Here is a 25,317-nt window from a genome sequence, read left to right as displayed (position 1 = left end):
TAAAATCTTCAAAAAAATAAACTGTAGACTTTTCCGATATATCGCCAGCATTTCTCCAGCTCGCCAAAATCCATTTCTCCCTAGTTTTAGCGTCTTTGGAACGTTTATAAACAATTTGCTTGGTATGGTATGCGATGTGCTATTGCACATCGGAACTCTACACCATTTATAAGTTTTCTGCCTCACTGTCTGCGCAGGATTCATTTTAAGTCTAAAATATACCACTCAGATTATTATCCAATGTATAGACCTCGAATTTAACCATACTAGACACTAACGTAAAGTAGAAATACGCGAAGTGTATCCTGCTTCTCACAGCACACTATGTGTTATTTCGTCAGCTAATTCAGTCAACCTGTACGATGACGTCAGGCCAGTGAGATCGCGTACTTGCGTGACGTGACATTTTCGTAGATTTTTATCATGTTTGGAGTTATTATTTGTACATTCTGATCACATTTTTGAATTCTGCATGCAATTTTGAATCAGATTAGCATATTTTTAAATAAAACCCCGGATCATGCATGTTCCCTATTGTGGAATAGGGATATAGAAGAAAGTATCAGGAAATGAAAAGAAGATGCAAGAAAGTAGTAAGTGAAGAAAAGAAGAAATGGTGGGAAGGATTTACACGGGAGTTGTGTGTAATGGAAAAAGATGCTACATAGACTTTTTTTTTTTTTTGCTGTACGTTGCACCGACAGGTCTTATGGCGACGATGGGACACAGGAAAGACCTTGGAATGGGAAGGAAGCAGCCATGGCCTTAATTAAGGTATAGCCCCAGCATTTGCCTCGTGTGAAAATGGGAAACCACGGAAAACCCTCTTCAGGGCTGCCAACAGTGGGGTTTGAACCCACTATCTCCCAGATGCGAGCTCACAGCTGCGCCCTCCTCACCACACAGCTAACCCGCCGGGTACATGGATTTGTAAGAAGGAAGAAAAAGTAATGCAGACGTGCCAAGTCTCCCGATTTGAGCAGGAGACTCCCGCTTTTCATCGTTCCTCCCGATCGCCGGGTCCGATCTCCCGATTTTCAGAGCAATATCTGTAATTTTCGTAATATTTTAAACTCCCGCGGATTTCCTCGTTCTGTCGATATATGGTTGAGTATGGCTGGTCGATAGTAGTTCTAATAATGATACCAGATGGCAGTATGGGGCACAGTGGCCAGTCATGTGCTCCTCTTTGGTCTTTAATACAGTCTTTCTCTTTGCAAGCGAGTCAAGCGAGTAACATTCTCTTTGGAGTAACCTAACCTCAGAATTAGCACACCATAGTCGTTCTACCTGGGGCAAGACCTGCAGAAGTGCTTGTGTTGTGCCTTAATATTTGTTTTGGCCAAAATGCCAAAATAGAAATATGATGCAGTGTTTAAAAGTGCTTATAGGGAAGAGTTTCCGTGTTTGAATGAATCCAGAAAGGGACCAACGTTCACATTCCGTACTATATGTAGGTGTGATTTTTCAGTTGCACATGGCAGGAAATGTGATATACTTAAGCATATGCAAACGATAAAACATAAGGAGAGTGTCCAGTGTGTAGAAAGAAACCAGAAACTGAACTTTTCATGTAAAAACCAAGATGTAAATCCTGTGATGAATGCCGAGGGCGTTATTTACGTCATTTGTTGTAGAACATAACCTGCTTGTAAATTGTGCCGATTATGCGGGACCTTTGTTGCGCAAAATGTTTCCTGATTCGGAAATTGCTAAACAATATGAGTGTGCTAGAACGAAAACAGCGGCTATCATTATAGAAATGAGCATGGAAAAAGGGCGAAAATTGTATCACATTTGCAGGTGAATGCATTTTCTGTTGCTACTGATGGTAGCAATAAAAGCGACATGAAAATATATCGCATTGTTCTAACATTTTTTAGGCCTGAACTCAGTGAAATTCAGAGTTGTCTACTCTCTGTGCCTAATTTAGAAAGGGATGCTACTGGAGCTAACATTGCCAATTTTTGCTCTCAACTTTTCGGGAATTCTGCATTCCATTAAAAAACTGCCTAGCTCTTGGTGCTAATAATGCTCCAGTAATGGTAGGATTAAAGAATGGTGTGGCAGGATGTTTGAAGCGGAAAAATACTAACATAATCATCGTTGGCTGCTCTTGTAACCTAATTAATATTGCTGCTGAGAAGGGTGCGGCGTGCTTGCCCGTAAATGTAGATGAAAGTATAATTGATATTATTTTATAATCTGGAAAGGAGTGCAAAGAGGAAAGAAAAGTTCAGAGAATTTCATACTTTACACAACACAGAGATCAGGAAAATTCTGAAGCATGTGTCTACTCAATGGTTATCACTATGAAGGTGTTTAGATAGGATCTTGCTTCAATGGGACCCGTTGGTTACATTATTCAGGAGCGAAATTGTGAGTAATGATTCTCAGATGGGAACTTGAAGACTTACAAAATTTCTAAGCACATTTTAAGTGAAGATGTGTCTTGTTTGTCTGAAAAGGTTAAGGATAGTCATTACATTTCACCTCACTCCTCAGTTAAAAGGAAAACCCAGTCATCAGTTTCACTAAAAAATGAAACTACTGATGACACCAGCAGCCATGCATTGTCACATGAAGAACGGCTTTTCATGTTCCTTTCATCAAATTTACATAAATCTTTTTGCCTTTTTCTCTCAAGTTTTATGGATATCTTTCAGAATCCAAACGTAGCTCTTCAGTCAAGTATGCCGCACATCCTCTTATTGAGGTCAGTTTTGGAGGAACTATTGAAGAATGTGATGGCAAAGTTTTTGAAACCATACGTTATTAAAAGCTCCTCCTGTCTCCTTAATGTAGATTATCATACTCCAGCAAATCAAAAGGATGATTGTGATCTGATGATAGGGAACTCTGCATTTGTTTTAGTGAACACCTTGAAGTCTGAGGAAGAGTGCATATTCTTTAAGTCTGTGAGAAAGTGTTTCTCTTCATCGTGTGACTAGATGGTACACAAATTTCCATTCAAAGATGAAGTTTTAATTAATGCAGAAGTTGCAAATATTTCTGCTGTAAGTAAGGCATCATTTTCTAGCCTTAGATTTTTCATTAAAAAGTATCCGAACATTTTGACTAGTGAAATGGAACATTTGGATAAATAAACTGATATTCTGCACTCCCAGTTCTGTAACTTTCAGCTCGAAGAAACAGACCTGGCATAATGAAGAATTGATATTCAATGGGCATTTGTAGGTCAGATGAAATCAGCTGATGGTGTGCTTAAATATGACAGACTCTCTAAGGTGATGCTTGCTATTTTATCAATTCCACATAGCAATGCAAAATGTGAAATGCTTTTTAGCAGTCACAAAGACAAAAACACAGTTCAGATCCTTGCTGTCTGAACAAACTTTGGAGAAACTTTAAACCTTGAAATCAGTTCAGCAAAGCAAGTGCTTTGAGCAAAAATTTAGTTCCGAGTTTCTGAAGAGGGCTAAGTCAGCTACTGGTGTGTTGAACAACAATTAGTTGTAATGTGATCACCATGTTAAAGGATGAGAAGTCACATGTTCCTACAGTTCAGGTATGTCCAGTATTTAGTATCCACATGTAAATGATGAAAAAAATACATATGTAGGCCAAATAGAATTGTTAATGTATTGAATTATAATGAATTTGTACATGTTCTGCCATCAGTAATGCGTCATAATACATCGCGATTCGCTGCCAAATTTCTCCTGATTTTTCACTTTTGAAAGTTGGCATGTCTGGTAATGAGTGTACACAAAGCAAGTGAAAGGAAAAGAATAAAAGATAACACAACCAGAGGAGATACACAGAAGACAAAAGGATTACTTTGATGAACTCCTGTATGTGAGAAGAGGTGTGGACGAGATGGTAGAGGTAGGGTGTGAGGAGGCAGAATCCGAAAGTGAAATCACAATAGAAGAGGTGGAAACTGCTGTCAAACAAATGAAAGTGGGAAAATCAGCAGGATTGGATGAATAGTGTCTGGAAATTATAAAAGCAGCAGGCCGTGTTGGTCTACTGTGGCTAAATAGCCTATTTCAGTGTATTTGGAAAGAAAACTTAGTTCCATACTCCTGGAGTAAAGGAGTAATAATACCTATATTTAAGAAAGGGGACTAGAAGGTATGTGATGAGTATCGAGGAATCACGTATCTTAGATAGCAAAAATATTCGGAGGGTACTAGAAAAGAGAATGAGAAGAAAGGTGGAAGTTAGTTATAAGAGCAATATGGCTTTCGAAATGGGAGATCAGCAATAGACCCCATCTTCGGTATGAGGCAGTTAATGCAAAAACAATGGGATTATGGAAAAGATATAGTGATGAAATTCCTTGATTTAGTGTACCCAGAGCAAATTTATGGAAAGTAATGCAGTGGAAACTATTTGGAAAACCAGTGATGTACAAAAATTGTTGCAACAGTGTCCAGACACATGTGGGCAGAACAAAGATCTTTGGGAATGAAACTGGACTACGACAATGAAGTGTGCTGCCACCACTGTTACTCATAATGATTATGGATTAAATTGTGAAAGAGACAAAGGTAAAATTTGGCGGCAGGGAGCTGAAATTAGTTCTGTTTACAGACAATAAAAAATAATAATAATCGTATGGCCTCAACTACCAGCTGCAGACATTTCATTTTGACGCCATCTAACTGTCTGCTCGTCAATTTTGACATTAAGTTTTACTCTAGACCCACTAAATGGCAGACCGAGTAAACGGAAAACTCTCTTGGACATCTATGGCTGAGATTTAATTAATTTTGCCGGGTAAGCACCAAATGTGTCACCAGAGATCTTTTACATGCCAACATCGTACGACATGGAGTGTCAAATAGACTTTTTTCCGTCCTTCAAAAATCCGACTACCTCTGCCGGGGTTGAACCTGTTATCTTGGGATCCGGAGGCCGACACTCTACCACTGATCCACAGAGGCAGCTTGTTTACAGATGATATCGTAATGTGGGGAGCAGGGAGGAAGTATAAGGGTAACTTTACATATTGAGTGAGATTATTGAAAATTATGGAATGAAAGTCAGCATGGAAAAGAGCAAGACAATAGTGTTGAGTAGGGAAGAAAAGGAAGGGAATTATAAAAATAAAGGGAAAAGAAAACCATGAAATTGTGGAGAGCTTCAATTTTTTTTTCATCCAATTATGCTCAGTCACTACTGATCTGCATTTAGGGCAGTCGCCTAGGTGGCAGATCCCTGTCTGTTATTTTCCTAGCCTTTTCTTAAATGATTGCAAAGAAATTGGAAATTTATTGAACATCTCCCGTGGTAAATTATTCCAATCCCTAACTCCCCTTCCTATAAATGAATATTTGCCCCAATTTGTCACCTTGAATTCCAAATTTATCTTCATATTGTGATTTTTTAAGACAACACTCAATCTTATTCGTCTACTAATGTCATTCCACACCATCTCTCCAATGACAGATTAGAACATGTCACTTAATCGAGCAGCTCGTCTCTGTTCTCCGAAGTCTTCCCAGCCCAAACTTTGCAACTAACGCTACTCTTTTGTCGGAAATCATCCAGAACAAATTGAGATGCTTTTCTTTGGATTTTTTTCCAGTTCCTGAATCAAGTAATCCTGGTGAGGGTCCCATACACTGGAAACATATTTGCCCTATCCTATCCTTACATCCTTACTACAACCCCTAAATACTCACATAACCATGTGCAGATATCTGTACCCTTTATTTACAGTCCCATTTATGTGATTACCCCAATGAAGATCTTTCCTTATTTTAACACCTAGGTACTTACAATGATCCCCATAAGGAATTTTAACCTCATTTATCATCGTACTACCATTGCCTACTGTCCATCTCACAACATTATTGAGGTCATTTTGCAGTTGCTCACAGTCTTGTAACTCATTTGTTACTCTATACAGAATAACATCATCCACAAAAAGCCTTATCTCTGATACCACTTCTTTACTCATATTTATATATATATAAGAAAATATAAAGGTCCAACAATATTGCCTTGAACAATTCCCCTCTTAATTATTACAGGGTCAGATAAAGCTTTGCTTACTCTAAATCTCTGAGTTCTGTTTTCTAGAAATATAGCCACCCATTCAGTCACCTGTTTGTCTAGTCCAATTGCACTCATTTTTGCCAGTAGTCTCCCACAATCTACCCTATCAGATGCCGCAGATAGGTCGGTAGCGATTCAGTACTTGGGAAGCAAACTTATGCAGGATGGAGGGTTGGACATTGAGATCAGTAAAAGGATTCAACAGGGAAACGTGAGAAACCTGGTGTGAAAGAAGGAAGTACCAATGAAGTGTAGAAATGTGATGTATAAGTTGTAACTACTTCCCATTACTGACTTATGCAGCAGAGATCTGGACACTGACAGAAAGACAGAAGAATAAAATCCAGGCCTGTGAAATGCAATTTTTAAGAATTATGATAGCCAAGTCAAAAAAGGGCAGAGTAAGAAATGAGGACATCATGAAGGAAATCAGAGTGGAAAAGCTTTTCAAGAGAATGGAGAGGGTTAAACTTAAATGGTGTGCAAAGATGAAGAGGATTAATAAGGGAAGAATGCTGAAGCGGATAATGGAAACCGGATAGTAGGAAGGAGGGCAAATGGAAGACCCAGACTAAGTTGGTTGAAAATTGTTAAGAATAGTATAATTGGAAGACACTTGGATTGGAACACAATTAAGGAGGAACAGTGGTGCCTCTTGATGTATTCCTGCGATGAGTATGTGGATATAATACCAATATAAATGGTCCGTTATTGGACATTATAATTTTTCCAGCTAACTCATTCCTGGTTGCCAGCGTTTCGCCCCCGTGTGCTAGGCTGGGCTCATCAGTTGGTACCCAGAACACCTACCAAGATGCTGGCTAGTGCATACCGTGGAGGCCACTGCATAGGCTAATTGTAGCCACCGGCAGTGCCAATGCACTATGAGAGACTCTGTCTCATTATTAAAAATTCATGCCTGCTTGGCCATCAGATGATATAGATGTTGATTCCCATAGGGAATCTGAAATATTTGTTCCGAATGAGTAAATTTATATTTAAATTGAATTATCTAAATTATTTAAATTTATATATATATTTAAATTTGTATTATAAATTTACTCATTCGGAACAAATATTTCAGATTTCCTATGGGAATCAACATCTATATCAGTATGTGGATATGTTGCTCATCTATGGAGAAACTAGACAGAATGCATATCAGGCACAACGCCTGTATCAAGAACGTTATCCGGATAGACGATAAAAGAGAGGCATGACAGTTTTAAGTGTGGAAAGGCGGCTGCGTGCTATCACGTCCCTGAGAAGGACACAATATGTTCAGGATCATCCCATGACGTCTACTCGCAATGAAGAGGTTGTGTATTGTGTTGGACGCTGTCCAGCGTAACCCTCACACTAACACACGGGCCGTAGCACAGGAGATGAACATCAGCCGGGCATCTGTTATGCGGATATCGCATACCCATCATTTACACCCGTACCATCTGCACTTTCATCAGGAGCTCCATGACCATGATATCAAAGCATGGATGGCGTTCTGTTAGTGGACCCTACAGCATGTGGACACTGATCCTGTCTTTTTAGCGACCATCTTATTTACAGACAAAGCGCGGTTCCACTGTTGTGGAACCGTTAATCGACATGATATGTATCCTAACCCAGTGGGAGCTGGACGAAGGAAATGTATGATGATGACAATTATGATGTAGTAGTATGTTGTTGTTTGAGTCATCAGTCCATAGACTTGTTTGATGCAGCTCTCCATGCCACCCTATCATTTGCTAACCTTTTCATTTCTACGTAACTATTGCATCCTACATCTGCTCTAATCTGCTTGTCATATTCATACCTTGGTCTACCCCTACTGTTCTTACCACCCACACTTCCTTCAAAAACCCAACTGAACAAGTCCTGGGTGTCTTAAGATGTGTCCTATCAATGTAGTAGTATATCTGCTGGTAAGTTATGTCCTCACATGTTGATAGACTCTCTTTTCAGTGTCCGCCACCTAGAAAACGGACACTGCATGATGTCTGGCAATAAATATTTCTGTTTATATTATTAGTGTATGTTTATTTAAGTATTTGAGTTTCTTTCATGTTTGTGTTTTATTGGTAAAATACTTCTTTAATTTTCAGGCTTTGCGAATAACATTGAAGTGCATTGAGTCTCATGCAAATCGGTATGGAAGATACATCGTCCCACTTCTCTCACTCAGTGCAGATTTCTATGTTCGAGTATTTGTTAGGATACATACTAGTCCAGTTACATGTAAGCAGACTACAAGGTGAGTAATGTAAATCAAATATTTTTTTAAATAATTTCATTCAATACATTGTGTTCTTATGAATTCTCGGTGGTCGCAGGCAGTGGCTGCTAATTTTTAAATATTTTTTTAATTAGTTTGTTTTCTACATACACAGGGGCTAAGTTGTAAGTCAGGATAAGTAATGTTTATTTACTCGTCCGGTGGAGAATTATTTAGAAGAATTATAATAATGCACATACATGTAAACAAGGAACTACTGAATATAGTACAGATGTATGCTGCACAGACAGGATGTAGCGTGGAAAAAAAAGAAGAGTTCCTCAATGAACTGGAAATGCATATTGTTGGAGATGGGATCATGATAATGTAAGCTCTGAATGCTTATGTGCGAACTGATAGAATGGGATATTAGAATGTTCTGGGCCCACATGGGTATGGCGATACAAATGAAGATGGAGAGAAACTGTTGGATATTTGTATCAGAAATAACCTAATAATAAAGAACACATGGTGTATGAAGAGGAATAGAAATAGGATCAGCCGATATAGTTGGGATGGACAGTATGGAACACTCATCGATTTTATAATAACAGACCAAACATGGGGAAGATACGTCATGAATACAAAGATAGTCCCCAGTGAAAGTATGGAGGGTGATCATAGGTTATTAACTGTGGAATTAAAACAAGGTAAAAAAATCCCTAAAATTGTATTGAAGAAGAAACCAAAGATCAGGATTTGGGAATTGGAGGAAGAGGATAAAAGAATGGCATTCCAAGATTTTATACAATTCCATTTTATACAAAGGAAATTGCCTAACACGGAAATACTAAGTTGAGAAGAAAAGTGGGACAATTTAAGAGATACATTTGTGGAAGCAGCGTGCAATTGAGTTATGCGGAAAAACAAAAGCAAAGGTTAAGGGAAACAAGACACAGTGGTGGACAGACAGAATAAAAAAAGAAATAAAAGGAAGGAACAAGGTGAAGAAAGAAATGGATAAAGAAAAGCGAAAGACATATAAGAGGGATGAGAATAAGATAGAAAGGTTATATGTGGAATACAAAAGATTGAAACTACAAGTAAAGGGGAGTATCAAGGAAGAAAAGGAGAAATGTTGGGGAGAGTTTACCAAAAAAAAATTGAGCAAGATAGTCGAGGAAATCAGAAACTATTATACAGAGTAATAAAATAGAAAAGAATAAATCAAGGAAAAATCAAAGCATTGTACATGACGAAAAGGGTCTTCAGAAGGTGATGGCAAAGTATTTTGAAAAACTTTATAATGAGGATGACTGCTCGGAGGAAAGAAGAGATAAGAAAATGGAAGTAATAGATGGAGAAAAGAAGAGAACCTGATAACATGGTTGGAACTTGAAGGGGCAGTGAAAGCAATGACCAAAAGTAAAGCAAATGGAAAAGACTAATTAAATGCAGATATGATTAAGGCAGCAGGAAGCATTGGACAACGGTGGCTATACCGAGCCCTCCATGCCATATGAAAGGATGAAAGGATACCTGAAGTTTGGCAACAAGGAAGCATTGTACCATTGTTCGAAAAAGGAAATAGGAAGAAATATGAAAATTATAGAGGTATAACCCTATTATCACATGGGCTAAAAATAATGGAGAAAGTCATAGAAAAAAGACTGAGGGATATAATAGAAACACAGTTAGAGGAAGAGCTATATGGTTTTAGACCGAATAGATCAACAGTAGACTTGATATTTACAGTGCGAACGATAATAGAAAAACATCTGGAAGGTACAAGGAAATCATCTTCATATTTTTGGACTTATCAAAATCATTAATTAACAAGATAAAATGTATCTTGAGAGCAAAAGCAGTGTACAAGTGGGGAGTGGTGACTCTGAAACATTTTATACAAAAAGAACACAGGTCTTAAGTAAGGAAGTGCACTGTCACCATTATTATTTAGTGTATTGATGGATGAAATCATAAAACTTGTAAAACAGAGTATCAGTAGTGATGAAGTGAATGCTTTGGTATTTGCAGATGATATGGTGATTTGGGGAAAGGGAGAAAAGGAAGTACAAAGGAGACTGGACATTTAGAATGATAATCTGGAGTTTGGAATGGTAATTAGTAAAAAGAAAACTGTAGTCATACACTGTGAAAAAGAGAAGCCAAGTGAACATAGACGGAGAATGGTTAGAGAATGTAGAACAGTTTACATATTATATCTGGGTAGCATTATTAATGGAAGTAAAGAAATCAGCCCTGAAATTAATAACAAACTAAGTAAAGGTACAACATTTTATCATCAAGTCAGAGAGCTTTTATGGGATGACAAAAGTTCCCAAGAGAACGAAATTAACATTATATAAACAGTATTTCATACCAATTGTAGCATACAGACTAGAAACGCTTATAAATAATAACATAGCAAGAAAAGTTGGATTGCAAATTTCATGTGAAAAAACAGAAATAATGCCAACCTTCCCTATTACAGCACGAACTAGTACCTTAGCCAATACCAAACAAATTAAAATTGTGAATAAGTTTAAATATCTTGGTGAAATTATAACTTGGAACACCAATGAAAAATCAGCAATAGAAAGCAGAACATTTAAGGTAAAAAAAAAGCACAACGAATTACATGGCCAACATACAAGAAAAAATCTCTTTCAATAAATGCTAAACTTCAACATTACTGTTCCGTCATTAAACCTGAAGCGACTTATGCTTGTGAAACACTATTTAAATTGAACACCAAAGCAACAACTGATACACTGCAAAAGGTTGACAGAAGGATACTCGGAACAATCGTTAATTAAAAACATCAGGTGGATGGACAATGGAGATTATTGCCTAATGCAGTGGTTTATAGGGAAAGTGAATCTATAATAGATACGATGAGAAAAAGAAGAATTGCCTTTTTCTGTCGTCTTTCTAGATTAAATGATAGTAGGATAAGAAAACAACTGTTTAATTACTTTTAGAAAAGTAAAACAAAAAATAGTTGGTTTAAAGAAGTTCAGAATGATTTAGAAGAGCTGAATATTACAATGAAGCAAATTGAAAATAGAGAAGAAAAAAGGATTCTCAAGAACAAACAGATAAGATTGTCATTAAAAACTGTACAACACAAACAATATGTCATATCTGATGATGAAAGGGCAGCCAGGTCAGCCAGAATGAAGAGGTTTTGGAAAAGGTAGATGATGATGCAAGCTAAATCTTCAGTTAATTCTTTGTTAACGTAAATGTATTTGGATTTGATTTAAGTGCTCCAATGTGGGCATAAACTATGTAAATAAATAATAAGAGACAAGATGATAAGATCCAAGCTGTAGAAGTGAAGTTTTTAAGAACATTGGTTACAAAGACAAGAAGAGATAGAATTCAAAACATTAAAATCGAGAAGAGCTAAATATAGAACTGTTAGTACAGAAGATACAGAAAGCAAGACTGAGATGGTTCGGACATGTAAAAAGAATGGGAAAGGAACGGGTAGCAAGAAGGGAATTGGAAAGAGAAGTTAAGGGAAAGAGACCAGTTGGAAGACCGAGAAGAAGGTGGATGGATCAGATTTGGAAGGACATTAGAGAAGCTGGATTGGATGTGGCGGAAGTAATGGAGCAGGAGAAGTGGAAGGTCAGAAAGGAGTGGAGGAGGCTTGTTAATACCACACCCGGGCGACCCGAGTGGGACATTGATGATGACGATGATGATTGGTTATAGTAACAGTGGCAGATCCGAGAAAAGTAACAGCGAATCAGAAAATTATGATGGCGATAATGATGTCTTTAATGTTGAAGTGCCGGGTGCTAGAAGTGCTAAAGTTATGAAAATTGAAAAATTCTGAAATGCCAAAATATCCAAGTATAAGATTTATGATTTTTTTACATTTCGTAAATTTAAGTCTGCGTGCCTCTGTGGCTTAAGCAGCAGCGCACCGGCCTCTCGCCACAGGGTTCCGTGGTTCAAATCTTGGTCACTCCATGTCAGATTTGCGCTTGACAAAGTGGAGGTAGAACAGGTTTTCCTCTGGGTACTCTGGTATTCCCTGTCCTCTTTCATTCTAGCAACATTCACCGGTATCATTTCATCTGTCTGTCATTAATCATTGCCCCAGAGGAGTGCGACATACTTCATCAGCCAGCACAATTCCTATCCTCGCAGCTAGATGGGGGCTTCATTTATTCCGTTCCTGACCGGTCATATGACTGGAAACAGAGTGTGGATTTTCTTTTTTCCAAATTAAAATTTGCATATGAAAACTGTAATAAGTAATACATTAAAAGTTCTCATGAACAGTGGTTTACGTAAATTAAATACTAACCATGGGCATGCGAAGGGCTAGAAAATCAATATGGCAAGGGGTTAATATCAGAAGTAAAGAAGAATATTAGGAGTTTGTTGAAACGTTAAATAAGTGAGATTGTGATCAAGATATGTTGTTATGAGAATTTATTGATATTGGTGGTGATATTTCTTCAAGATGACATTTTATGGACGTATTATTTTGAATAACTTAAGGGAATGTTTTAAATCGTCATGATCATTTACTTGATTAGTATATCTGACATCATTATTTCTTGAAGGTTGTGCCCATTCGCACGTCCACGACAGATTACAAAATGGCGCCGACCGAAGGTATGGGCCATGTAATCTATTGCAATCAAGGAATAGTCACCTGTTGTGATGTTATAGAGGGCCATATACGTCATGGAATGGTCATGTATTCGAGTAAAATGGACAGTGGACGGTCTACAGTATTGTTTTCAAAAAAATAGAAAAAACATTACTGTATTATTTAAAAAATCTTCATCTTGAATTTTCACGACGAGAGCGGACGCAATCACCGTCAGCGGAATAATTCTTGAGCAGAAGCAAAGGATCGCGCATAAGAAAAGAAATATCTCAACGATTGAATAAGAATAAAGTATAAGTTTTCGTCAAGATTCAAAAGCAGTTCAGACGAAAATAGACGTACTGAAGTCGTTACATACGAAATTGCGGATACGTCGAAGAGCTACGAAGAAAAATAAAAATAAATAAAATTAAGGATTAAAGACGTCAGAGAAGAATAGCATAAATGGCTGTATACTGCAATATAATCTTCAACTTTGAGACTGACAAGAAGATGATCAAGATGATGTGCTAAATTCACATAATGGACCGACCTGGGAACAATTCATCTTACCATACGACCAGGCAATGACGAGGAAGGCGACGGGTAACCATCCGACCGAGCCATGACGAAGGAAGGCAACGGGAATCCAGATAGTACTTTCAGAACAAAGGAGCGGATGATGAACCAGACGTCTAACCCGTGACCGAACCGAAGACCCAACTACATCCATTTGGGAATGGAACAGCTGGACCAGGGACAACCATGAGCGAGCTAAGTCATTCACGATATTTTATTGCATAATTTTTGGTTTGCCTACACATGTACCTTTGGTATGCGCCGATGGGCTAATTGTAGACCGATATATATGGCAATGCAAGTGAGGATTACCAACGATGTGTGAGATAATTAAGTTCGTAGTTACGATTTAGTAATATAGCAATAGTTTATGCTATATCGACCAGAATACTTGTAGGAAGCGTGAGGTTTGAAGAGAAATGTGAAACAGCTGATTTTAATGACATGCTGGGAGATTATAGAGATTTCATTGAAGTAATGTTTAAAGTTGACGTCACGAGTGGTTGTGCGCGGTGTAGAAAGAAACAAATGGAACTACGCATTGTTTGGTTCACAGAAAGGGCATTGAACTCGTCCGTAGGTTATGAGAAGCTGTGACTTGTAAATATTATTAAGAAACTGTGTGGTATTTTAACGTAGTCGTGAAGTTGGGAACGCGATATATTATTATGGAGGCTACGGTGTTAATATTAAATGGATGTTGTAATAAGAATATGATTATGGTAATTGGATGAAAGTTTCGAGTTATATATATATATAGATATATATATATGAGATGGTTTTACGCGATGCAGGACCATCGTGTACCTGCAAGTTAAGTCATGCCACACTACAAGTTTATTTTATGATTTATTTGCGTAAGAGTGCCCATACCGCTGGAGCAACACAAGCCAAGGTACGAAATGGATTTACTAGTATAGATGTGTACTCGTGACGTAATCGTATGTCAGTGTAGATGATTTATAATGAACATCAGAATACTACGATACTTTGAATAGTTGTAGTTAACCAGATGCATTTCGACACACCAATGTATATGAGATAATGTTTTCTAAACCTCGCGGCATAGCGCTTCATAGTAACTGCATAAGAGAAAAGTAGCTTGCATTGTAGTTGAATGTTATTGGAATATAACTAAAGAAAGGGACATTGAACCTAAAAGGACATGTGTAAGACAGCCAAAGATTATGTTGAAATTAGATAGATAGCTAGATCGATTAATATCCTCCGTTAGAACGTAATTTCTGTAACGAACTTCAGCTAGGGAAAGGCTAGAGTAGGAGCCGCATTTACCAGGCACTAGGAAAGAATGCCTTAGTTCGTAAGTAGTTATCCACGCACAACGAGATCGTTGCAACAAAATCATGACTTTGGATTTTACTCAAAAATTATCTTGATTCCTTAGAACTATTTTCGATTTCCTTTGATTTATTCAGGCTTAATTTACATGTATGTTAATTTAGTCAGACTTAACTTATTAGTGTATTCGAGATGCATTTCGGCTGGATATTGTATCCAAGTGACACTGGTATAATCAGACTAAAGAAAGTGAACTATCGGAACTAGTTAATTGTGTCGATGTTATACTTACATTCCAATTCCGAGGTGGACCTCAGATGTGTCCAGTGATCTATTGTAAGTGTGTAATATTTAATTTCTACTTCACAAAGGAACTGATCATCTTAATAATTTAAAATACTGAATATTAATCTTCGTTTTATTATATGAGCCAGCGCTGACTCATTCTCCATACGTATTTTCAGGCAATTTTAAATAATGCGTTGCATAATATGGAAATTTAGTAACTTAATATTTTATTAATAAATATCTTGTTATTTTTCTATAATTGCTGGTGTCATGAATTCTTTAATTACTGTCTAGTTTGTAAGTTAATTAATGGCTAAGAAATGTACCGTGTAATTAAGTGTTCATTTAACCATGGTATGTTCTCTCGAAGTCAATACTCTGATAAGGTTGTCGACGATGATTATTATTATGTCGTGAGTATCGATAGGTGTTACCCGTGAGTTGGGATTCTCTTGAACTCACGTTAAGCGAATTCTACAGTAAGATTACATGTCTTACTTGCCACAAGAAAACCCTGAGGTATCCGCTGAGCGACTCCATTTCGTCAAACTAGGCTGCCCAACGACGAGTAAGAAAATGGAGGTATCGGGTAAAGAATGTGATCCGTCTTTGCGGTAACATTTAATTGTCGCACCAACGTGGGCCAGAAGAGAAAGACACCGCGGGAGTGTAATACATTTAATTGCCGTATCAACGTTGACCAGAAGAGAAAGACACCGTGGGAATGTAATACATTTAATTACCACACCAACATTGACCAGAAGAGAAAGACACCGCGGGACCATTACATTAATTATCGTTCCAACGTGGATGGTTAAAGAGGAATACCCGAGAAAGGAAAATAAAGGAGCGCCAATAAGTGCTTACATTTAATTGATCTCCAGTTTGGCGCAGAAGCGAAAGACACCGCGGGATTGTCAAGAAAGAGATTGAATATCAGTATATTTTAGCTAGCTCCCATATTGCAGGCGAGAAGAGAAGACACCGTGGGAACATGTTATAATGAAAACAATAAGTACAGATAATAGGGCTCAATATAAACAGTAATGTAGAGGTATTGTATGGAAAGGATTTATTAGGATTGTAACATTTGCAAGACATATGACGAGAGTTAGTGAAGGAGAAGTAGGTGTAATATATATGAGTATACAGTTATATCAGATGAAATGGTCAATGTTGAGGATTAAATGAGGATTGTCAAATGTTTTTTTTTTTTTTTTTGGTCAAGTTAATAATAAGTTAATTTTAAGTTATTTTTTTATAAATGCTGTACATGTTAAAGACTATGTAGGCTTGTGAATATTGAATGTAGGTTAGATGCCACATAGTAATAATTTATTTTCTTCTATGAGATCAGTTCCGGAGTGAACTTAAAATGACAAAATCCGAACTCATGGTCTAGTTGTTCATGGTCTACCTGGTAAGATGATGCTGTTCTCCAGCAAGGTCCATCCATATCATAAGTGATTGGAAACAAGAAACTTTAAGCTAGCGCACAATAGTGACATAAGAGACTATTTTACTATAAGTAGATTAAGGAATTGTGGATTGTGTTATATATATATATGTGTGTTTATATCCTGTGAACTTAGAGAATTGCTAGGAAACTTAGAGAACCTTAGGAAAATAGAGAAATTGTTAGGAATTTAGAGATAGCATACTAAATAGAATTACATTTAACGGTAAATGGCGATGCAAGGAAGAGTACAGACCAGAAGGGGGACAGGAAGAAGAAATGAGAGAAATACAGGAAAGACATGAGGGAACCCCGATATGGTTCTTAGAGTATTTGAAAAAGCAAGAAGAGAAGGAGAAAAGGCAGGAAGAAGAAAAACAGAGAGAGAAACAAGAACGTGAGAATGAAAGGAAAGGGCAGGAAGAAGAAAAACAGAAGGAGAAAAAGGAACGCGAAGGAGAAAAAGGAACGCGAAGAAGAAAAACAGAAGGAGAAAAAGGAATGCGAAGATGAAAGAAAAAGGCAGGAAGAGGAGAAGGAAAGAAGACGAGTAGAAAAGGAACGAAGATTAGAAGAATGGCAACAAAAACAAGTTGAGGATAGAGAAAAGGAGATACAGGAATTATATGAGAAGCAAGTTGAAGAAAGGAGAAAAGAACGCCACGAACTAATACAGGAGTTGGACAAGAAACAGGAAGAGTGGCAACTGAAGCAAAAGGGGACTATGAAGGAAATCGTTAGCAGAATAGAAAGCGAACATAAAGGGATGATCCAAGAATTAAAAGGGAAACAGGAAAAGATGACTGAAGAATTTTTTGGAGTCAGAAATGAAATACAAGGTTTGCGTGCCTAGTTGACCGAAACCATGGAAGATAAAAACAAAGAAATGCGAGAGGAGATAAACAGAATGAGAACAGAAGTTGCACAGAATCCCAATATCATCACAGCACAGGTGGATGAAGAAATTGCCAAACTGACTAACAAGCTGGAGGAAATCAAAGGCAGTAATGAGAAGAAATGGGAAGAAGTAAATGAAATAAAGAAAAAGATAACAGAAGGTCAGGAAACTATGAAGAGGTTAGAAGAAGAGAAGATAAATGAAATAGCGAAGGGCATGGAAGGACTAAGCCTGAAACAACAAGACTTAGTAGGAAAATTTAACCGAGCTTCAGATCAGGTAGCTGACAAAATAAACGAACTGAAGGAGAAAATAGAAAATGATAAGGCTGATTCAGAGCGGAAGATGGAGAAGACCGATGAGGAAATGAAGCAAATAAGGAAAGAACTTCAAGAGATGAGGGTAGAAAACCAATCGGCGAAATCCGTGTTTTTGAACTCAAGCGAACGGCAAAGAGTTATGGAAACGCAAGTACAGGAAAGAGAAAACACACCTTCAGTAATAATCGACTCGAGTAGGCGAGATATGGAAATGATGAACGGAAGCAACCAGAGTGATAGCACTCCCATTATTAATATCATTAAGAATTATGATGATCGACCCAAACACTTCGACGGCTCAGCGAAGATCTCTCCCAAACAATTCCTTAGAGATATCGAGGAATACTTTAGGGAAGGGAGAATACAGGAGGATACGAAATTACGCATAATCGAGAAGCACTTAGATGGGAACCCGAATATATGGTTTCGAGCATTTAAATACAGCTTTCACACTTACGATGAATTCAAAGCTGCTTTTCTGAGAAAATTCTGGGACTCAGAGATACAACAGCAGTTGAGATTGGAGCTCTACTCTAGGAAATTTTCTAATGCAGGGCAAACACGCTACTCCGATTTCTTTTCTTACCAGTTTCACCGTTTCCAAGACCTAGATTGCGCACCGAGTGAATTAGAGGCGATCAAGACTATAGAGACAACTACCGTTAGAGGTGCAGAGGTTGTTAGCCGCCACGGATATACAGACTGCTATAGACATGGAAAAACGGCTGAGGCAGATTGATATGACATCATCATGCCTGGTAGAAAGAAATCCCAGAAATATTAGGCAAGTAGAGGCGATCAACACCATGAGCCATGAAAGCACAAGTGGTAGAGTGAGCAGATCTGATCAAGACAGGACGGAGAATCATTTTAACACTCAAGATAAAACACGAAAAAGACATTGTTGTCGATGCAGCGGAGAGCAACCTGCGAGATGGGAACCAAGAGATAACAGAAGTAACCCACAATACAGGAACAACATTCGTTATAATAGAAATAGGAGCCAACCGTATCCTAGAAACAGAAGATGGTATAATGAAAAACGATGGCCTAATGAATATAACAGAAATGAAGAAAACAGAAGATATATACAAGAGCTGAGAGAGCAAAGGCAAAATAAGACCCGGTGGGAGGATGCCATTAGAGACAAAGATATCAATGGAGACCTCGAAGGAGCAGAGAGTCTCGAGCTCCAAGATTACAAGAGGAAAAGAGAAGAGGAGAGATGGAGAGAAAACAATACGCAGAGGGGTACGACCGATTCCGAGCCATCGGAAAGAAAAAAAAACGCCGATGGAACAGTAACTCAGCAGGAAGATGTAAATAGTCAGGAAAACAGAAACTTTATCAAAATTCGCAGTTGGATAATAACACAATTTGATCACTGGGACATCCGACCAGAAGACTTGGTTCGAGATGAGACATGCGACACCAAGGAACCAGTATTTAAATTGCCAGTAATACTAGTTAGGGTAGCAGATATCAAGATATATTGTTTGGTTGATTCCGGAGCCAGCATCAGTGTCATGTCAAATACATTATTTCAAGAATTGTCAAAGAGAATGGAAATACCAATAATACCCGTATCTGGAGTTAAGATCAGGGGTGTCATACCAGATAAATCGGTAGAATGCAAGACTCAAGCATATCTAACAATAAGAATAGGCAGACACGAGTTCGAACACCCATTTCTGGTAATGAAGAAGATAAAATACAGTATAATATTTGGAATAGACTTCATGATGGCTTCTCAAATGACTATAGATATGGAACGTTATGAAATTCGATTCCCTATCAGAGAGAATGATGGGAATAAAATAATAGAAACGATCCAACTTAAAGACACGTTACAACCTGAGGAATATTTGAAGATTGAGGGAAAGGAAGTCGACTTATTAAGTAAAGAGGATCCAGCCTTGGTGGAGAAAGACGATGAGCAGCAATTAGACATCGAAATGGCAAAAAGGATCCAAGAAATCATAACCATGGAGGAAGAAAATAATGAAAAACAGAGATCTGGGAGGCCCTTGCTCAAGCCGACGTACCATCAGAAGGAAAGCGAGTACTGTACGGGATTATCAACAAATACATCGACATTTTCGATGATAAACGAGGGCAAATACCAAACTTCAAGTACAAGATAATAGTGAATGACTGGACTCCATACAAGGGCAAAGTATATGACGTACCAGAGAAGTACTTCAGCGAAGTGAAGACGATTATCCAGCAAATGTTAGACGATGGAATAATCATGAAGACCACCACACCCTACGTGAATCCGATCGTAATTGTAAGGAAAAACAACGGGAATATAATAGGGCTCTTAAGATCAAGGAGGTAGTAAAGAAATTTCGAGGTCAGAGGTACTTTACGACCATGGACTGCACGGCCTCTTTCCATCACATTGTCCTCGAGGAAAGGTCACGGTTGTTAACCGGGTTTATGTTCAACAACCAAACATATGCCTACTGTCATCTTCCATTCGGATTGAAGAATAGTTCTGCCGTTCTGGTAAGAGCATTGGATAGAAGCCTTACTAGCGAAGTGAAGGAATTTATTAACTGTTATATCGACGACATAGTTTTTGGAAGTTCCACTTTTGAAGAGCATTGCATTAACCTAGAAAAATTGCTCAAAACTCTGCAGAAAACTGGCTTCAAAATAAATATCTCGAAGTCAAGATTTTGCCAAAGCCAAGTACTTTTTGTCGGACACATAATCGATGGCGAGGGAATAAGACCTAACCCTGTCAAGATTAAAGCTATTTGCGAGTTTCCTCGACCGACAAAGGTCAAGCACGTCAGACAATTCCTAGGAATGACGGGATTTTTCTCAGACCACTGTGAGGGATATACTGAGACAACCGCACCACTACACAATTTATTAAGAGCTAATAACAAGTGGAAGTGGAATGACGAGGTTGAGCAGGCTTTCAATAAGATGAAAGAATTGATGAAACAGAGCATAAAACTGGGATATCCAGACTATGAGAAAAGATTTATAATTCAGGCAGATGCATCGAGTATCGGTGTAGGCGCATGCTTGTATCAGGAAAACGAAGAAGACCAGAAAAGAACATATCTGGCATTCACCAGCAGGAAATTAAGGAAACATGAAATGCACTACACTACCACCGAACTTGAACTTCTAGCGATAATCCACGCGTTACAACAGTGGAGAAGGATCATTTATGGATACCCAGTGACCATAAGAACTGACCATAAAGCGTTGATTTTTGGATTAAAGGCAGTCATGGTAAGCGAGAGGATAACGCGCTGGATGCTGTACACGCAGCAATTTGACTTGAAGATAGAGCATTGCAGTGGTAAGCAAAACATTTTAGCTGACGCATTGAGTAGGAACCCTCCAGAACAAGAAGAATATATCTTAGAGATCGAGTTAGATATTCGAGAGCAAGAACTACTGAGAAAGCTCGAAAAACTAAGGGAATTCCAAGAGTCTGACAAGGAATTAAAACATATCATCGACAGGTTAACAGAGAAGGAACCGGAATCTGAATGGCAGAACAATTATGAGATTGTAGATGGAATACTGATCAAAATAATGGGCAGAAGTGACCGAAAGAGAAGGATTATAATACCACAAGTATTGCAAAAAGAACTGATTTTGCATACCCATAACATTACGGGACATGCAGGCATAGACAAAGTGATCAGTACGTTAAAAGAAAAATTCACTTGGGAAGGGACTACAAAAATCTGTCAGGAACCTAGTTAAAACTTGTGACATATGCCAGCGTGTTAAACACAACAACTATGTATGCGGACATAAACCAGTGCCAATCATTCCATCAAAATCGCATGAGATATATGCGGTAGATATCTTTGGCAAGCTACCGACCGCAAAAAGAGGAAAAAGATACATACTAGTGGTTATTGACATATTTTCCAAGTACATATCACTTCAAGCTATACAGAGAGCCAATGCTAAACAAGTCATACGGGCCCTAGTTTTCCTGAGATGGGTAAGCCAGAAAAAATACTCACAGATAGGGGAACACAGTTTACGTCTGAAATATTCCGTGAGCGAATGAAAAATGAAGGTATCAGACATACGATGTGTTCGGTACGACACCCAGAAGCGAACCCTGTAGAAAGATACATGAGGGAAATCGCCAAGTTCGGCAGAATATACTGCAACCAACAGCATTGGAAATGGGTGGATATATTAAGTATCATAGAAAGGAGCTTGAATAATACCATTAATCAATCCATCGGACAGATTCCCAGCGTAGCTCACAAGAATATACATCCTGAAAGGAGTTGGGACAGAATATTTACTATGCCCTTGGAAAGGAAGCCAGATCCACAACAAATAGAGACTATGATAAAGGAAAAACTACGGAAACGATTAAAGAGGATGCAAAATAAGAAATTCCATGCACCATACAAACGAGGTGATCTTGTATTAATTAAAACAGTACCAATGTCTAATGCACCGAATAGAGTTTGTGCGAAGTTCCTACCATTATACAATGGCCCATATAAAGTTGAGCGTGTGCTAGGAAACAATGCATACGAATTAGCAAGCATGAATGGAAAGTACCGAAATGTACACAATGCTTGTAACATCAAGCCTTATTACCAAGAAAATGAGACTAATGAAACAACAGAAGTAGAAGAACAAAAGGGCCAAGAATGTATAAGCTACATACCAATATCAAATTCGCATCCGCAAGTCATTTGAAACTTTGATTTATTATGTTTATTGAAGGAAAGAATCAGCTGATTATATAAGCACAGTCGAGCATAGCAAAGAACATCTCTAAATCAGGAGCGATAATAAACAGTCGATATCTTAAAATCGATTAGCCAGTCGCTATAAGACAATGAATCTGTATAAGAAGCGAAGGCACATTTATGATTCGAGTTTAAGAAAGGAAAATATATTGTGACCAATATATTTTGTCCGTGACGGGGGGCAATAAATGTGCCCGTTCGCACGTCCACGACAGATTAAAAAATGACGCCGACCGAAGGTATGGGCCATGTAATCTATTGCAATCAAGGAATAGTCACCTGTTGTGATGTTATAGAGGGCCATATACGTCATGGAATGGTCATGTATTCGAGTAAAACGGACAGTGGACGGTCTACAGTATTGTTTTCAAAAAAATAGAAAAAACATTACTGTATTATTTAAAAAATCTTCATCTTGAATTTTCACGACAACGAGAGCGGACGCAATCACCGTCAGCGGAATAATTCTTGAGCAGAAGCAAAGGATCGCGCATAAGAAAAGAAATATCTCAACGATTGAATAAGAATAAAGTATAAGTTTTCGTCAAGATTCAAAAGCAGTTCAGACGAAAATAGACGTACTGAAGTCGTTACATACGAAATTGCGGATACGTCGAAGAGCTACGAAGAAAAATAAAAATAAATAAAATTAAGGATTAAAGACGTCAGAGAAGAATAGCATAAATGGCTGTATACTGCAATATAATCTTCAACTTTGAGACTGACAAGAAGATGATCAAGATGATGTGCTAAATTCACATGATGGACCGACCTGGGAACAATTCATCTTACCATACGACCAGGCAATGACGAGGAAGGCGACGGGTAACCATCCGACAGAGCCATGACGAAGGAAGGCAACGGGAATCCAGATAGTACTTTCAGAACAAAGGAGCGGATGATGAACCAGATGTCTAACCCGTGACCGAACCGAAGACCCAACTACATCCATTTGGGAATGGAACAGCTGGACCAGGGACAACCATGAGCGAGCTAAGTCATTCACGATATTTTATTGCATAATTTTTGGTTTGCCTACACATGTACCTTTGGTATGTGCCGATGGGCTAATTGTAGACCGATATATATGGCAATGCAAGTGAGGATTACCAACGATGTGTGAGATAATTAAGTTCGTAGTTACGATTTAGTAATATAGCAATAGTTTATGCTATATCGACCAGAATACTTGTAGGAAGCGTGAGGTTTGAAGAGAAATGTGAAACAGCTGATTTTAATGACATGCTGGGAGATTATAGAGATTTCATTGAAGTAATGTTTAAAGTTGACGTCACGAGTGGTTGTGCGCGGTGTAGAAAGAAACAAATGGAACTACGCATTGTTTGGTTCACAGAAAGGGCATTGAACTCGTCCGTAGGTTATGAGAAGCTGTGACTTGTAAATATTATTAAGAAACTGTGTGGTATTTTAACGTAGTCGTGAAGTTGGGAACGCGATATATTATTATGGAGGCTACGGTGTTAATATAAAATGGATGTTGTAATAAGAATATGATTATGGTAATTGGATGAAAGTTTCGAGTTATATATATATATATATATATATATATATATGAGATGGTTTTACGCGATGCAGGACCATCGTGTACCTGCAAGTTAAGTCATGCCACACTACAAGTTTATTTTATGATTTATTTGCGTAAGAGTGCCCATACCGCTGGAGCAACACAAGCCAAGGTACGAAATGGATTTACTAGTATAGATGTGTACTCGTGACGTAATCGTATGTCAGTGTAGATGATTTATAATGAACATCAGAATACTACGATACTTTGAATAGTTGTAGTTAACCAGATGCATTTCGACACACCAATGTATATGAGATAATGTTTTCTAAACCTCGCGGCATAGCGCTTCATAGTAACTGCATAAGAGAAAAGTAGCTTGCATTGTAGTTGAATGTTATTGGAATATAACTAAAGAAAGGGACATTGAACCTAAAAGGACATGTGTAAGACAGCCAAAGATTATGTTGAAATTAGATAGATAGCTAGATCGATTAATATCCTCCGTTAGAACGTAATTTCTGTAACGAACTTCAGCTAGGGAAAGGCTAGAGTAGGAGCCGCATTTACCAGGCACTAGGAAAGAATGCCTTAGTTCGTAAGTAGTTATCCCGCACAACGAGATCGTTGCAACAAAATCATGACTTTGGATTTTACTCAAAAATTATCTTGATTCCTTAGAACTATTTTCGATTTCCTTTGATTTATTCAGGCTTAATTTACATGTATGTTAATTTAGTCAGACTTAACTTATTAGTGTATTCGAGATGCATTTCGGCTGGATATTGTATCCAAGTGACACTGGTATAATCAGACTAAAGAAAGTGAACTATCGGAACTAGTTAATTGTGTCGATGTTATACTTACATTCCAATTCCGAGGTGGACCTCAGATGTGTCCAGTGATCTATTGTAAGTGTGTAATATTTAATTTCTACTTCACAAAGGAACTGATCATCTTAATAATTTAAAATACTGAATATTAATCTTCGTTTTATTATATGAGCCAGCGCTGACTCATTCTCCATACGTATTTTCAGGCAATTTTAAATAATGCGTTGCATAATATGGAAATTTAGTAACTTAATATTTTATTAATAAATATCTTGTTATTTTTCTATAATTGCTGGTGTCATGAATTCTTTAATTACTGTCTAGTTTGTAAGTTAATTAATGGCTAAGAAATGTACCGTGTAATTAAGTGTTCATTTAACCATGGTATGTTCTCTCGAAGTCAATACTCTGATAAGGTTGTCGACGATGATTATTATTATGTCGTGAGTATCGATAGGTGTTACCCGTGAGTTGGGATTCTCTTGAACTCACGTTAAGC

At 37.8% G+C, this 25,317-nt stretch overlaps 1 protein-coding gene across 2 annotated transcripts in view; it reads left to right on the top strand.

Moving 5' to 3' along the window:
• LOC136876300 (tRNA (guanine(26)-N(2))-dimethyltransferase) overlaps nt 1-25,317 on the top strand; it is a 96,239-nt gene that overhangs the window by 26,259 nt on the left and 44,663 nt on the right. For both annotated transcript variants that reach the window (XM_067150132.2, XM_067150133.2), the window contains one exon: nt 8,133-8,281. In XM_067150132.2, coding sequence (XP_067006233.2) covers nt 8,133-8,281 — 149 coding nt within the window. The remainder of the gene's footprint in view (nt 1-8,132; nt 8,282-25,317) is intronic.

The sequence above is a fragment of the Anabrus simplex genome, chromosome 6, assembly GCF_040414725.1.
Source record: "Anabrus simplex isolate iqAnaSimp1 chromosome 6, ASM4041472v1, whole genome shotgun sequence".
Classification (NCBI taxonomy): Eukaryota; Metazoa; Arthropoda; class Insecta; order Orthoptera; family Tettigoniidae; genus Anabrus; species Anabrus simplex.
Note: the sequence above shows the minus strand (reverse complement) of the source record. Positions and strands in the feature narration are given on the sequence as shown.